Source organism: Ostrea edulis, chromosome 5 (genome assembly GCF_947568905.1).
Source record: "Ostrea edulis chromosome 5, xbOstEdul1.1, whole genome shotgun sequence".
NCBI lineage: Eukaryota > Metazoa > Mollusca > Bivalvia > Ostreida > Ostreidae > Ostrea > Ostrea edulis.
Window position 1 is genome coordinate 54,035,646 of NC_079168.1, and position 17,877 is coordinate 54,053,522.

A 17,877-nucleotide genomic window follows, 5' to 3' on the forward strand; every position below is an offset into this window, starting at 1 on the left:
ATCTTTCAGATCTACTAGTAGTAACATGCATTCAGTGTACAGTAAAATATGGAAATTTCACAATAATCAAAAACATCCGGTCTAATCCTTGCATTTACACCATGTTCCTTCCCTTGATATATAATGATAATCTATTACTCAGTATATTATGTACTGCAGCAAGAAATTTATAATCTATGGGCAATAGAGTTTTTTTCCCTTTTCATTGTATTTCCCTCATTTTCATAAATTGTGATAAATGCAAACCTTCCGAGTATAAAAGGTCTGGACAAAAAACAAAATATAAATTAAATACGATATTTATTAAATTAAAATTAACACACTGTGTACATAATATTGTGTTTATATCCTTAACACTTGAGCTGTGATGGATGGGAGAATGGACTCCCTGGATCTGATGACGCCGGCTCGGATCTGCAGCCTGCTGAAGGTCCCACCAGCCTGTCCACGGGCCAGACGTCCTGGGTTGATACAGCAACAACCTTTTATGTCCTGAACAAACGCAATACATCATATAAGCAAGTTCAGTTTTAAATGGCTCTGTAAATACTAGTGACAGTATTTCATATCAAACTTTTCTCAACTGTTGATGCAATACTATACATAGCATTAACTTTCCTTATTTTTTCTGTTCGAGGGAAATCCGAAATTTTTTAAAATCACATTGAAACAATTATTACAGAAACATACATGTTCACTGTGAATGTATAACACTGTGAAAACAAATACACCTGCACCACATTACAACAATTCTCTATCAACATAATTATATACATGTAATAAGCTGTTTACTGATTAAAACAATTCTCTATCAACATAATTATATACATGTAATAAGATGTTGTTTACTGATTACAACAATTCTCTATCAACATAATTATATACATGTAATAAAATGTTGTTTACTGATTACTAAGTAAAATCATTTACCTTTGTGAACTGTTTTAAATCTGATGGCAAAATTAGTACATGAGGAGTACTGGGCATGCGTGAATAAAGATCAAACACTTCGTAATCTATGTTCACATCTTCTGGGGAGGGGTAGAGGGGGTAAAAACTGAAATCACATGCAAGAACATTTCTCAAGAACAAGATGAAATACATTACCCTACTCACATTTAATTACAGAGAGTTTGGCACCTTATAACATATTCGAATTATCTCTCAAACTTACTTCTGCTGAGTTAAAAGGTGTTCTGCAAGTCTGGCCATTCTATCTGAGGCACCGGGAGGATTACTGGAAGGAAATAATCCAATAACAGTGACAGAAAGCCCAAAGATAACTTTTTATTTTACTCTACACAAGTATGTTTGCTCATATGCAAGCCATTCATCAATAAAAGTAGTTGCTTTGTGCAGTGCAACTTAGATGAATGAAATTGATTTCTACTACCTGTAGATATTAATTTTGCCTGATTTGATTTCTACCACCTGTAGATATTAATTTTTCCTAATTTGCAGAAGTGACTACTTCTACATATTTATATACTTACAATGAAATTTCTTCTGCTCCCAGCTGGAACATGATGTCTGCTGAGGTAATTCCAAATATCACATTGTTGATATTCACTACACATGGGTCAGGCATGAAGCGCACATTCTATGTAAATGAAATAATAATCAACAAAATTTGATGATTTTCTCTTCATCTGAATAAACTGCCAAGCTTGTGTATTAAACAGTGGGACTATCTAGAGATCTTCAATTACATGGTATATACATGAAATAAGTTTTCTGCTTGACAACCTTTACATTATTCAAATGATCTTTCTGGGGTTGGGAAATGCTACCATGTGATTAGCAGCCTCAGTGTCAAGTACAAGTATTCATTTGTCCATGTTGTGAACGCGAAAGGTACAGACAGAATGTACAGATAAATAAATTATTTTGGAAATTGACGACTTCATCAAACTTGGAACAAATCCCAAGGGACAAATGGAAACACAAATGGACAGTCTAATCAAAATTATCTTTGTATGTCTCATTGAAGTACTTAAATCACCTCGACTTGGATCATTATTCCCATGAGAAAATTCCTTTATTTGTTGTGTGATGTGCTTGTTAAGAGAAAATTTGTTGTGCGATGTGCTTGTTAAGAGAAAATTTGTTGTGCGATGTGCTTGTTAAGTCTTTGCAAATCGTATAGTACAATATTGCATATGTGTCTATTGCACATTGCCAGAGCTGCCAACCCTCACGATTTTGGCGTAAGGCTTACGATTTTAGGGCCGAAAATACGCCTTACGATTTCACTATATATCTTCCGATTTTCGCTTATTTGACATTTTGAAAGTTTTAGAGCTGTCCGTCATTGGTTTATACTTTTATAAGAAACAAACCATAGTCGTTACTACATTTGTTTGCATAGTCTATATGTATACAAAATCTTGATCATTTTAATGCTTTGAAATAAACAACATGGCAGCTGCTACTAAGCGTAAGGCATGTGTTGATGGAAATAACAACAATACTCCCCCAAAGAAGAAAACCTTATAAAGCTAGTAATTCAAAGAACAACATGCAAGTACACTGTAAACATCTACTCGTTTCGAAGTCAGAAAGGGGGGAGTTTGTATGATAAGTGTACAATCTGTTTGACAAACTTCAACATTTTTCACGGCGGGAAAAATGACATTAAAAAACTTGCCATAATAACTGACACAGTAACTGTAAAATTATATAGTATACTAAAGTAACAAGGTTTTATACCCAAGAAAATAAAATCAATAAAAGATGTATTTGACCTTCTGCAGTTGTAAAATGCATAACAATTAGTATGTCTAAATTCATTAAATTTGGATTTGAAATATGCCTAAAATTGCTCAGGTTATATCTTTATTCATAAAAGATCTCCAGCGGCAGGGAGCCTCGCCTTACTATTTTCCATTTCATAATGTTGGCAGCTCTGCATTGCAATTGACTTGTCAATGTATCTCTTGAATTGTTCAAATAATTACAGAAATATTTCAAAATATATTTTCATTTACTACATGTATTTAGATCACTCTCATTATTTAATCTAAGACTAGGACAGCTTCATGTACCCCACTAGCTATATACAAAATTGGTATTCATTTAATTTAGATTAATTTATTTCAAATGTGAAGAACAAAAACAAAATGCTGAATGCCTCTATTGAATGAATATGTGTTGCTTTACATTAAATAAATACAATACACAAATTGCTGTTTAAATCGTAGCATTCACTGCAACTTATCATTTGCAATTGATTAAAACTTTTGGAGAGATTCAACTAAACTTTAAAAAATATCACACTGCATATTTATTAAATACAACTCCAAAAATATAGCATAATAAAATGGATTCTATAGGCCTTCTTGTTTATGACATCGCATATATAAAGTACCGTCAAATTGGTGCAACTTAATTGTAAAATTGGTGCAACTTAATTGCAAACTATGCTATATTTGCATATATACATAAGTAAAGCTTCGAACGAACATACACTGTATGATAACCATTTCACGAAAACATACACCCTATTAAAGAATAACAACTTAATTTGGACACAGGGCCAATACCAAGTTCTTCAAAAACTCATTAATCCAAACATTAAACCACTCCAAGAAATATAAAATCTTATAAAAATGTTTTCATTCACAACATTGATATACCTTTGCCAGTATGCTAAACATAAATCAATGAACACTATAGGCAGTTACCGGATACTCATTCTTGGTCTGGGATTGATGGAAGAAGGGGGGCTGGGGATACACATAATCATGGTGGACATCCCGGTAAGACGGCAGGACAATGACATGGCATCCAGCACTGAATGAGAAACAAAAATCACTTCAATGGACACTACATACAATGCAATTTGTTTCCATGATAAAAACAAAAGTCCATGGGCTAAAACAGACACTCAAGTATCACACAACATAAATAAAACCTTCAATGTATTCTACAACTACACAAGGATGCCTACATGCTAATTTGAGAATCTGTGCCCTTGTGGTTCTTTATGAATGAAGTAATGAAAGTCACGTGGCAATTAATGCCTTGTGATGAGGATTACACTCATTAACTGAAAATAAGAAAGATCATTTATTTGATACTAGTAATTTTGACTTTGGCCAGATGGCTTTAACTCGGGGTCATGAAACACAAATCAGGCCATATTAAACCTACCTATGTTGCCAAGCATGAGCTTTCAATGTCTTTTCATTAAAAAGCTATGGCCCAAACAAAAATTTTGAACTTTTGTTTTTACCAGTGACCTTGATCAAATGACCTTGTATCATTCATGACACACCATCTGACCACAGCAACCTTTATGCCAGTATTAGCTTTAAGTACATCTCTATTACAAAGCCTGAACAAAATAGAGGAACTGAACCGACCTAAGAACATGGTGATTCCTAAAAACCTCCAAACTGCAGAGGCAGAAGTAAAGTATTCTAAATGAAGTTCACATGTTAAATCTTATTGCCACAGATGGAGATAGCCTGGAAAAGAACAAATTCCTGCGTACATGCCTCTGAAACTGAGAGCTGTATATAAAATAAAAGTACCTTGATGCTTCACTGCTGATTTCTCCCAGTTTGGTTCTAAAGATCTCATCAAAGGAACTGGTACATTTCCCACTCTGCAACAGATATTCATCATACTTTCCTTAGCTAGATATATCATTTATCTTAAAATATGCCAATATCACTGTATGTATTTCATGCAATAAGATATAGTACAAGAAGAGGAAAAGACACTCTGACTGTTATTGTGAATTTTTTATCAACTTTTTTTTTTTTTTACCCAATGGTAACCTTTTCTTTTAAAGCCAAAAAAATTACTGATATGGTGCCAAAAAAAAATTTCAATCTCTCTTTTTTTTTTAAAATCTTAAATTTCAGACCTCATTTTAATTTGACTTAGTCTAGGTCATGGTAACATTGATGTTTATGGTAAAATGGCAATCATGTTTTTTTAAGTTTGATAGCGATGGCATTGATTTCAGTCCAATCTGAAAAGGAACGAGCTGACATGAACATCCATGTTCATGGAACATAGGAGAGTTTTCTGAGGCCTCTTCCATGCGAGATCCCTATAATGCTATAGAATATGACTCAACTCAACTTTGAAACTTGGATGTTTCCAGAAAAGCATGACGATTTGCCAGTTTCACTTAAGTGTTGGTAAATTGAAGATTGACACATTTGACACTATGCTGGTAAATAGGTTATTCAAACAATGACACTATTTGGGCATTATAATTGATTTTTATTTTTAAAAAGTTGCGAGTTTTGAAATTTAAAAAAAAATCCCTTGTCTTTTATTTACGAGGTAATAAAAAAAAAATTCCTTTCCTCGTCTATTTTACAGACATGATTCCTAAGAAAAGAAAAAAAAGCTGAAGGGGGGTCTGGGGGTGTCAAGGGGCAGCGCCCTTGATCTGGGGGTCCAGGGCCCCCGGCCGAAAATGGCTATTTTAACATTTGAAAGCCCCTCAGGAATGACCTCCAGAGACCCATATTAGTGAAGGTTCGACTACCTTCTCCAGCCATTCCCATACATTACGTAGCTAGGCCCTTATCGATAGTTTTTACATCGCCAACTCGCTGCACAACGTGTGCAGACATTGTTTTAAAACGAGATCAGTTACTTAAACAAACTGTTGATTGAAGAAACCGAATAGCGAGACGACGATTCAACCAATGAACAATCAGAAGACATACAGTATATAACTTGAGGAAGCATTTTACAAGAAGTAAAACCCGCATCAATGATGGAAAATTCCGAAATACTAACAAAAGCGCATTTTAAAATTTAGAGCGGGAATGAGAAATCCAGAAAGCGGAATTCCGCTTTAAAGCGGAGAAAAATCATGTCTGATTTTAGACAAAATTGGCCTGAGAACCAAGTGGTTAATATTTTTTCGCCTTATAAATCTAAAACAGTACCTTTCTTACACAGAGTAAGACATTAACATCTTAAATTCAAGAAGCTAACATTGTAAACAAGAGATGTTTGTAAAACACATATGCCCCCCTTGGTGCAAAATTGAAAAGGGTTATACACACACATCATTTAATTGATAGTAGTATCATCAATTCAAAATATTGAGCAGACAATATCTTCCTATGTCAAGAGTGAATTGACCATGTGACCTAAAAATCAATAGGGGTCATCTACTCCTTATGCTGTACCAGTGTACCAAGTTTGGTGTCAATCAAGCAAATAATTCTTAAAATATAGGACACACAATGTATTACTATGTCCAGTTCAACTATTGACTTTTGACCTCAAAATCAATATGGGTCATCTTCTCCTGAAGATGTGCCAGTATACTAAGTTTGATGTCTGTCAAGCAAAAGGATTCTCAAGATATTGAGTGGACAGTATATCACTATGTCCAGTTTGACCCTTGACCTTTGACCATGTGACCTCAAAATCAATAGAAGTCATCTTCTCCTGAATATACACCAGTGTACCAAGTTTGATGTCTGCCTAGCAAAGGGTTCTCAAGATATTGAGCGGACAGTATATTCCAACTTCCAGGTTGACCCTTGACCTTTACACATGTGACCTCAAAATCCATAGGGATCATCTTATCCTGAAGATGTACCAGTGTACCAAGTTTGATGTCTGTCAAGCAAAGGGTTCTCAAGATACTGAACGGACATTATATTCCTATGTCCAGTGTGACCCTTGACCATGTGACCTCAAAATCAATAGGGGTAATTTTCTCCTGAAGACGTATCAGTGTACTAAGTTTGATGTCTGTCAAGAAAAGGGTTCTCAAGATACTGAGCAGACAGTATATTCCCATGTCTAGTTTGACCCTTGACCTCAAAATCAATAGGAGTCATCTTTTCCTGAAGATATCCCACTGTACTAAGTTTGATGTCTGTCAAGCAAAGGGTTCTCAAGATATTGAGCAGACATTATATTCCCATGTCCAGTTTGACCCTTCACCATGTGACCTCAAAATCAATAGGGGTCATCTTATTCTAAAGATGTAACAGTGTACCAAGTCTGATGTCTATCAAGCAAAGGGTTCTTAAGATATTGAGCGGACATTATATTCCTATGTCCAGAGTAGATTGACCCTTGACCTTTTGACCTGAAAAACAGTAGGGGTCCTCTTCTACTCCTAACCAACCCACATATGAAATATCATTATAATCAAGTGAATGGTTCTCAAGATATTGAGCGGACAACATGTAGTCTACCGATCGACCGACAGGTGCAAACCAATATGTCCCTCTTCTTTGAAGGGGGGCATAATTATAAGATCTATGCATGTGTGTCTATGAAAACTTTCAGTGCAAGTTTTTTGCTGTAATAAAATAATACTTTACCTCTATAAGATCATTTTTTACATCAACAAATGGACCAATCTGAAAAATCCAATACATGTACATAAATTTGAAATGTATGTGGCAATTAATACATTATTTGTACTTTTAGATACAACTTCCAGTCAAAAGTTTTTCAAAAAATTGTTCTACACTTTGGGAAAGAAAAGGAGTCTTTAGTGTTTAAAACCCTAAGAAATTACTGTACCAATATCACAATATCTGGCTTATCTTTCCGGATGAATTTAACCAGATCTGAGAGTGGCTCAAAGGACAAGTTGTCTGATGTTGAAAAGGGTCCAGCAGCAATCAAAACTGTCATTTCGGGCAATTCTAAAACAGAAAACTTTCTAACATTACTTATTGTCTATCAACTCTAAAACAAACTTTCTAACATAACTTATTGTCTATCAACTCTAAAACAGACTTTCTAACATTGCATATATACAAATATGCTTTTAAAAACATGTGATTTAGAAGCACTAGCCCCTGGAGTTTGAACACATTCAGTTGTGGCAAAATTTAGTCTGACCTTAATTGTTTTATTCATTTAGTACGAAATCTTCCATTGTATAGTTTAAATGAGATGTCCTGACAAACAGACAAAAAAAATAATAATAAAAAGACTGAATATTGAATACTAAAACCAACCTATTTGATCCTTCTCATTTGAACATGCCGGCAATGGTTGCACTACACCCTACAAAAGACGTTTCAGATGAAGAAAAGGTCAACCAAATCCTAGCTTGCAGCTCAAGATTGTAAGGAAATACATCTAATCCTTTTATTTTACCTCATACAATTTTTTCACAACAAATTTCTGTCCAGAAGTATTTGTTCCATCCATTGCCACGATCTGAAAGACGAAAAAAATATAATCCACAACAATGCCGGCTATCAGGAATTTACAGCGAAATACTGTGAAATCATTATGTTTGTGGAGGACTCCTAATTTATTGCATGGTATGGACATGTACCCACAAATTCAAATCCACAGCAGGAAAAAGTGAACAATTTGAAGAATGATACCTCCACAAACACAATCAGGCTAAATCATAACGTGATCCTACAGTATTCTAATGTTACTTTACAACAGTATACTGCAAGTTAGGCTGAAAAAAGTGTATTTACGGTCACCCAACCGAACCTATATTTTCGCCCCAACCCCAATACTTTTTTTATCGGAAAATATATCATTTTCTGGAAATCTCCTTTCCTTCTGGAACTGAACCTGCTATTACTCCACTTTAAAAAAAGAAAAGAAAAAGGCGACATCCGCCATTAGGGGGTTTAGTGAAAACTGAGTGTTTTATCTCGGACCTTCAAAGAATATGCCCACTTAAAAGAGTCGATAAGCATTAAATTCCACAGCATTTATAGATATTGTCAACCAATATTATAACTTCAATCTTAAGAATTCGTGGGGATCTGGGTTAGAATAGATCCTAAATACCCCTTGCTCGCTGCAAGAAGCGTCTAAATGTTGCGGTCGGATGAGACCGCAAAAACCGAGGCCTCGTGTCACAGCAGGTGTGGCATGATAAAGATCCCTCTCTGCTAAAAGGCCATAAGCACCAACAAAGGCCTAAATCTTGCAGCCCTTCACAGGCAATGGTAACGTCTCCATATGAGTGAAAAATTCTTGGGTGAGACGTTAAACATAACCAATCAACCAAAGAACAATGAATGTAAAGTTGTGGGGAAATTGCACAAGATAACACCTACCCTAGTAGTTAATGAGGCTGTTTGAAACAGTCAAGATATACAACAAGTATACAAACAAGAGGTACTGTGAGCAATGCTCACTAAGAATACCCCCGCTTACCCCAATCTCCCAAAGGGTGTTGTTAATAGGTATAAATTACTTCTTTCCTGAGTATAAAAATATTGGTATGCCTTTGTAGAAGAAAATGGAAGATATAATCCGAACACAAATCCATGGTATAAACCTATAATTTTGACATCGAGATCAAAGGTCAAGGTCATAAAGAGGTCATGAATGTACATAACACAGTCTCATGGTGATACACCCATGTCTTATGGTATGACTATGTCAAAACCCTATAATCAATTTTGACCTTGATGTCAAAGTTCAAGGTCATATAGAGGTCATGAAGGTACCCAACACATCGTCTCATGGTGATACACTCATGTGTCAAATATGGTATGCCTATGTCAAAGAACAAAGAAGTCATGGCCCGGACACGAATCCATTGTAAAAACCTTTAATTTTGACCTTGAAGTCAAAGTCATATGGAGGTCATGAAGGTACCTGACACATTGTCTCATGGTGATACACTCATGTGTAAAATATGGTATGCCTATGTCAAAGAACAAAGAAGTTATGGCCCGGACATGAATCCATTGTAAAAAAAACCCTTTAATTTTGACCATGAGGTCAAGGGTCAAGGTCATATGGAGGTCATGAAGGTACTTGACACATCATCTTATGGTGATCCACCAGTGTGCCAAATATGGTATGCCTATGTCAAAGAACAAAGAAGTTATAGCCCGGACGCGAATCCATTGTAAAAAACCTTTAATTTTGACCTTGAGGTCAAGGTCATATAGAGGTCATGAAAATACTTGACACATCATCTCATGGTGATCCACCTGTGTGCCAAATATGGTATGCCTAAGTCAAAGAACAAAGAAGTTATGGCCCGGACACGAATCTGGAGACACAGACGGACAGAGTGATTCCTATATAATGCAGCACATTGACACGTATGACGTATCACGTGACTAGATAGCTCATTAGTGATGATTTGAGAAGCGGAAGCTTTGAATATATGCAGAGAAAATGCATGTTTGTATCAATTACTGGGAGTAATGAAACAATATAACAGCAGAAACGTGCTTTAAGGTTACTCCTTCTGATTTTAATTACATTAAAAATCGTGATAAAAACCATTTAAAGAACTAACATCTTATTCTGTTTCAGCAGCATCTAAAAATATTCATCTAAATCAAAATGCATGCCTTTTCCATAGCTTAAGTCTGTTCAAAATTAATTCTACGTTTAACGTCACCTCAAAACCTACGAGGGAGGGAGGAAAAAAATAAACAAACAAAAATTTTAAATAAATGTGTATTTATTGAAAATCACCTATTCAGTGACCCCAAAAATCAACAATTTCAAATAATAGATATTGTTGGGTTTTATATTCAAGTCCAAGTCAATTAAAATCATCCAATTTAGTGACCAAAAAAGTAATATGTCAAATTAAACACATTGTAGGATTTGATTTTCAAGTCCAAGTAAATTTTGGCGTTTTCCCAGCAAAGACTTTTTCCTTAATTTGGGTTTGTATCCCCTCTGCGAACACACCATGCAGATTGGGTGAGCGGAGGAGTGGCTTGCAATAACATCAGGTGGTACATCCAATTGATTTTCATCACCACAAAAATAGCAAACTAAAGGAAAACTTCCTTTTGTGGAAATAGTTGCTAAACACATGTGACCCACAGTTACAATTAAAATTATTATGACAATATTTCATACATTTTTGTAATGACACATCTTAAAGTTTAAAATATGCTTTACTTTGTTTTGTGTTGGTTTGTTTTTTGTTATACTATTTTCTATGTACTATTATTAATCAATGTTGAAAGATGCTAATTTGGTGTACCACAACTAAAGATCAGGATTGTACCTTCACTTCTACAAATACAAGGCAGGATTCCAATAGTTTAGGACGTCTTTAAATAAATTGATTAAAATATTGCACAGTTTTCTTTTTAGTGCTTTTAATTTTTATGATTAAAGGGACTGGTTCATGATTTTTGATAAAAATATTTTTTCATTTTTGATGGTAAACATTAGAAATATAACTCATTTAATGTTGACAGCCAAAATTTTGACCTTCTGAATGCAAGAATGAAAGCAACATTTTAGCCTTAAATCTATGTTATGTAAACAAAGACTCGAGTCTTTTTATGCACACAAACAAACAAGTGAACTATTGATTTTGTGATATAATGCATCTTAATGTTGTATAGTCACAAATTTTTACTATTAGATGACACATTTTACCCCAAAAATGCTTGAAATGTGAAAGATATAATAAACTTAGATCGATATCCATTTCTTTTGAAAATTTCGTAAATAATATCATACCGCAATTTTTGTTTACAAAACAAATAATAAACTCTCTAAAATGAACTTCTGTGATGATGTATAACATTGATTTCCATATGAAATCTTTCAAACATATTAGACAGTAGATTTTGATCATTAAAAGTGAAAAACAAAATTTTGGGTAAAATCGTGAATCAGTCCCTTTAAATGCTTTGTACAAAGTAATTATCAATCAGTAAGTTATGTATTTCCAATCGTAGTACAAACTGTCATGAAATAGTATATCGGAACTCTTCAGTGTTGAGAAGGTAAATTTTATATGAAATGGTGGCCATTTGCAACGGCTTCGAAAATAACCATCTTTATTTACTATGGGATTTACACTATGTAAAGGTAAGAAATGCGTTTCATTGTGATAGGGAGTTCATAGGATGTCGAAGGCGAAAAGTTGAAGCGGTCAAGGAATTCAGTTTAACCCATTTTAATCGCAAAAAGCGGTCGAAGTTCAGGCAAGATTTCACTTTGTGTGACACTGGTCTGACATTCAGAAGAGGCGTCAGTCCAGCTTCGACGAATCTCGCTGAGATTAGTTCGGTTCAAACCACATTTGTATGTTTTCTTTGCTTCAATAGTGGCATATACTTCCATTTTCTTCACGTAAGGACTTCTGATCCAATTTTGCATGCGTTTCCCTCTTACGCGGGAAATAGAATCAAGTAGCTAAATGAAAAAAAACAAACCCGAACGACTACTTCAAATCTGGATTTGTTTGTTTTTTCAAAACGGCAATTTCGCCGAAACCTATGCACGCGGGTGACGTTAAACGTAGAATTAACTTTAGGCAGCCTAAAACAATAAACTAGAACCGTGGGAAACAATGCTCACCTGGCCTAGAAACAGTAAATACCGTTTCAGATCACGTGGAATGTAGCGACCAGCAGAGGTGTGCTTACCTGGCCTGGAAACAGTGAATACCGTTTCAGATCACGTGGAATGTAGCGACCAGCAGAGGTGTGCTTACCTGGCCTGGAAACAGTGAATACCGTTTTGGATCACGTGGAATGTAGCGACCAGCAGAGGTGTGCTTACCTGGCCTGGAAACAGTGAATACCGTTTCAGATCACGTGGAATGTAGCGACCAGCAGAGGTGTGCTTACCTGGCCTGGAAACAGTGAATACTGTTTCAGATCACTCAGATCTAGTGGAATGTAGCGGCCAGCAGAGGTGTCCCTTGATCCCTCTAGAATCACCGACTTGGCATTCAGCTTACCCAGACTATCACAGCAAATCCTACCCACTAAAGTAACCTCCTCCTGAAAGAAAATGACATCAGAATATGATAAATCACAAGAAATCCTCCCTTTACAGTCCCCTCTTCTCGTGATAAAATTACAGTGGAATATAATAGAACATCACAGATTCTACCCAATACCTTTAATAAATTTACAACAAAATAATCTAGGAGACATGAATTTTACAATATTGGTAGAGGCTTCCTTGCCCATGACTATGCAAACAGTTTGTCTGCTAGATGTATTGGAGGAAACATGATTTCTAAATATTACATCATTTTTTGAGGTTTTGTCCCTGTCCTACATTCCCCTCGGAGGCAAGGGCCATGAAAATTAAAATTTGTGTTCCCTTACTCCAATAATCCTACAAGCCAATTCGATTTCAATTGGCCTAGTAGCAAATGAGAGAATGAAAATGCTAAATGGTAAACACACAGCGGTGGAAAAATGAGATCGCAATAGGTCACCGAGTATATATACATGCAAGTGACCAAAAAAGAACCTGTAACAAATTCTCCCTTTTTTTCATCTCTTGTAATACAATTACATCAAATAAAATAAAGTAAAAAATCAATTTTCTCATCAAACTGTCAACTATTCTTGCAACAATTAGTAGTTTTAAGTATATGTAGAACAATTCGATTTACAAATTCTGAGCCATGGATTAGAGTCATGATACCAGAGTGGAGATGCATTATTAACTTTATAATGTGTGGTTCAGACAAACCTGAACTGGCAGGGCAACATGGGAAAATTCTTCAATGTTGTGTTTCTCCTGGAGCTGTGTTGCCATTTCATCTATCATTTCATTCAAAACTGAAATATTTTCAAAAGTTGATAATTTTGAGGATGTGTCTCAAATTCACTGAGCACCAGGTCAATTTGTTCAACTGTGAAAACAATTATGAAAAATCAATATATGCACCCAGGGGTGCATAAGCCGAGTTGCATGGGATACATTGTAAAGTCAGGAATGATGTGGCATATTTATAATTGTGAATAACTAATTTCAGTTTTAAACTTTTTGAGTTACTGTCCAGAAATCATATTTGTCTGAAGTTTTCAATCTATTTTCGATCACTGTGACCTTGACCTTTGACCTCCAAAATCAATAGGGGTCTTGCTTTGCTGGTATCCAACAATATATCCAAGTTTCATTTGATTCAAATGAAATTTTTTCGAGTTATCCTCCGGAAACCATTTTTTTTTTCCCTTTCTAAAATCTATTTTCAGTCACTGTGACCTTGACCTTTGACATATTGTCTCCAAAATCAATAGGGGTCTTCCTTACCTGGTACATAACAATATCTTTATGTATCATTTGATTTGGATTTAAACTTTCTGAGTTATCATCCGGAAATCAAATATTTCTGAAATTTTCATTCTATATTCGGTCACTGTGACCTTGACCTTTGACCTCCAAAATCAATAGGGGTCTTCCTTACCTAGTACCCAACAATATATCAAAGTTTCATTTGATTCTGATTTAAACATTCTGAGTTATCATCCGGAAACCAAATTTTTCTGAAATTTTCATTCTATATTCGGTCACTGTGACCTTGACCTTTGACTTTTTTTTCTCCAAAATCAATAGGGGTCTTCCTTACCTGGTACCCAACAATATATCAAAGTTTCATTTGATTAGATTGTAAACTTTTCGAGTTATCATCCGGAAACCAATTGTTGACGCCCAACCGCCCGCCAACCCACCCAACCGCCCGCCAACCCGCATCACCAAACCAATAGCCGAGTTCAACTTCGTTGCAACTCGGCTAAAAATGTTGACACCACAGTTAACTGTAAAGACATGACCATAGTAATTTCATGCACATCAAAAATACACGCATCACCACCATACCTAACGCTTTGTCTGTCAGTTTTTGAAACATATACTTGAAGTCTGTATTTAGATCCTTAATGCTGTCTTTCTCCTCTTTAGTTAAGTTCCCTATTGGATCATATCGCTGGATTGAACACTTCTGACCACTCCCTTGCCAGTTCACATTGTCAACATTTCCAATCGAGGCTACCACATCACCTGCATTTGTTCTTGAGCTGTACTTCTTGGAAGGAGTTGCTCTTAGAAAATAAAAGTCTGTTTAGGCAAGTTAAGAAACTATAATTTGATATATGATTGTACATAAAATGAGTACATATCAAATGGTAGATAAATTGATTTTTTACCCTACTGGGGAGAAACTGGCAGGAGAAAAGGGCACAGCTGGACTACGAGCGCTGTTCTGAAATCGCTTTATTGTGGGATTGTCAGGCGTCAGTTGTCTTTTCTGCACTGGTGTCCCCTGTCAAAGAGTTTGAAATGTGAAATCGGAGTCAAATGTTCTTAATTTTCTTACAATGTCCTGGTGGACTTTTCTATCTAAATACACTAACAAATGGCTACTGTGATTGTTCAGCTACTGTGAATTTTGAAAGATTTTTTGCAATTTTTATTCCCATGCCCATGAATTTTTTTTCCACCCAATTGGGTCACAGCATAACCATGATACAAGGTCACACGATAAAAAATCATGGTATGAAATGTAAGGTCTTGCCATAAGGAATATATATATACAAAATATGAAAACTCTACTTTATACAGTTCAGAAGATATTGCCTAAATTAACTTTCCTTAAAAGTAGTGATGAAACGATTGTTGCAGATGATCGATAATCGGTCGTTTAGAGCTTTATGATGCTACTAATCGAATACAAAATAAAAATCCTTGACCACAAAATTTAAAAAATCCGGAAATCATTTCAATTTTGTTCAGATTTTCTTTTCTCTATGTCAAACCCGATCAAAAACCAAGCAAGCAAAATGGAGGGATTGATTGATTGAATACTGATTAACGTCCCTTTTGAGAATATTTCACCCATATGGAGACGTGATCACCACTGCCGGTGAAGGGCTGCAAAATTTTGGCTTATGCTCGGCGCTTACCGTATATACTCGCCTATAAGTCGGATTTTTGGGAGTCAATTTTTGGCCCCAAACCCTATGTCCGACTTATAGGCGCGCCCTAAGAAGATTGGTATTTTTCTGGGCGGCGAAATGTAGTGTTTTTTAAACAACTCTGACGATTATCATGGAATACCACACAAATGATTATTGTTCACAAATATCTAGACATATTGTATTGTTTGTGTATTTTAAAATCATGTATAAAGTACAAGTATTTACATTTTTTTTTTCTAGTTAAAAATAATTTACATACCAAGAACTAATACTTTCAATTCAACTAATCTATCATTTATCTTTAAAATTGAATTACGAACCCGATTTAATATTGAAATATTCATATGTATACCGGCTGAAATATATTTCATAACAGATTGAATATTGTTAACAGATAATTTAGATCATCATTCTTGACTCTTAAAAACTCTATTGTTGATACAATGAATTATACCGGAATCCCACAATAAGTTTGCACAAGGCGCGTGCCACTAAGTAAACATGGTGTCAGGTACTGGTAATTAGACCATAATTGCTTAGATAACAAGGGATCATTGCCCATAATAGAACAAGGGTTGCGTTTAAACCCCAAATAGATATGGCTTGGATATTGAGTAAATCATAATTATTATTTTTAGAAATATTTGTTGAAACATAGGTAAAAACACTAGAGCATTGACTTGAAATTGTCAACCGAATCTGACAAAAATTTGTACTGACTTATAAGCGGGTCAATGGCAAATTCCTACAAAATAACCTTAAAAAATACAACCGACTTATAGGCGGACCGACTTATAGGCGAGTATATATGGTATGGCCTTTGAGCAAGGAGGGATCTTTATTGTGCCACACTTGCTGTGACACGGGACCTCGGTTTTTGCGGTCTCATCTGAAAGACTGCCCCATTTAGACGCCTTCTATGACAAGCAACGGGTACTGAGGACCTATTCCAACCCGGATCCCCTTGGGACAAAATGGAGGGAGAATTAACAGTAATAACAACGACATTCAACAGTCAGATAAAGGAGTCTGACTCTTGATAACTTTCAGACATTGTGATTATAAATAAATTCCATTACTTGATATATTGAAATTCTGATTTATTTACCTGTTAACAAAAGGAACAAAGAAGAATTCAAATGTTGTTTCCATATGTTTATTAATGATTCTGTTATGCATTTGGGAAAAAAATCCCACTTAACGTAGTTCCACACTCCTGTGACGTCATAGGATTTTGCAAAGTCAATGATTTAATGACAGGAACATAAATTTTGTTGGAGCCTTTTTCAATAATTATTGTAAAAAATCTTGTTAGCCATAAAATATTTCAAAAGTCTTAGTTATATTTGAAAAGTCAATGATATGTTTCAAAATATTGAACCCAAGGACAATAACTCTGTTTTCATTAAATTATTTTATCAAGTTCATTATGCGATTGATTTCCTTTATTTTTGACTAACATTTTACCAAGGTGATAAGGAATCATTATCTGTGTCTTTTCATAAAATTACATAAAATTTTAATCCCCGAGTGATTTTGAATAGCTCAACTGTATGGTGTCAGACTTCATTTTTTTATGGGGGTATACATACTCTGGAAGCTATAGATTTGAAATTATTAAGGAAAGGTATGGATTTTTTTTCATAAATAACTATAACAGATGTATATCTACTAATATAAACAGAAAAAATGATATGTAAACCATGCAATAAGGAAAATGCGTCCACATTTGTTTGTTTTTTAACATTTTGGAGAATAACGCTAATTCAATAATTTTGCACATATCATTCTAAAACTTGATGAACATATTGAAAATGACATGTGTTTTAGTTATTGACATGTTTCCCGATAAATAAATGCAATTCAAAAAATATTTTGTTGTTTTTATTTTAAAATAACAACAAATAACTGTTTCCAATGAATTTCATAAAAATCTACATAGGGGTACACGACTTCAGTAGTGTCTGTAATGAAAATTAATATGGAAATCCTTAACTGTTTTGCCTTTTTTCATTACTCTGAATGTTAATTTATTGATTCCAAACAAAAAAATGCTACCTAAACCCTAAAATTCCAGGACAAAGGACCCACCTTAAATGACAATTGCAATTATAATCGATTATTAATCAATTACATGTGTCCGATTATTACTGATAATCGATTATGGTTTTTGGTCCGATTGCCCATCACTACTTAAAAGTAGGTCAAGGTTAGGTCAAAACTTTGGAACCAA

At 34.9% G+C, this 17,877-nt stretch overlaps 1 protein-coding gene across 1 annotated transcript in view; it reads right to left on the bottom strand.

The window, feature by feature from the left end:
- Nucleotides 1–287: 287 nt before the first annotated feature.
- Nucleotides 288–17,877, bottom strand: part of LOC125649194 (DNA polymerase alpha subunit B-like) — a 43,057-nt gene continuing 25,467 nt past the window's right edge. Inside the window, exons 5-18 of the mRNA XM_048876487.2 lie at nt 14,874–14,989; nt 14,548–14,768; nt 13,417–13,505; nt 12,555–12,710; nt 8,110–8,172; nt 7,968–8,016; nt 7,525–7,649; nt 7,320–7,358; nt 4,536–4,609; nt 3,684–3,792; nt 1,494–1,600; nt 1,175–1,237; nt 931–1,057; nt 288–492 (exon numbers count right to left, since the gene is read on the bottom strand). Of these exons, the coding sequence (XP_048732444.1) occupies nt 343–492; nt 931–1,057; nt 1,175–1,237; nt 1,494–1,600; nt 3,684–3,792; nt 4,536–4,609; nt 7,320–7,358; nt 7,525–7,649; nt 7,968–8,016; nt 8,110–8,172; nt 12,555–12,710; nt 13,417–13,505; nt 14,548–14,768; nt 14,874–14,989 (1,488 nt within the window). The 3' untranslated portion in view covers nt 288–342. The remainder of the gene's footprint in view (nt 493–930; nt 1,058–1,174; nt 1,238–1,493; nt 1,601–3,683; nt 3,793–4,535; nt 4,610–7,319; nt 7,359–7,524; nt 7,650–7,967; nt 8,017–8,109; nt 8,173–12,554; nt 12,711–13,416; nt 13,506–14,547; nt 14,769–14,873; nt 14,990–17,877) is intronic.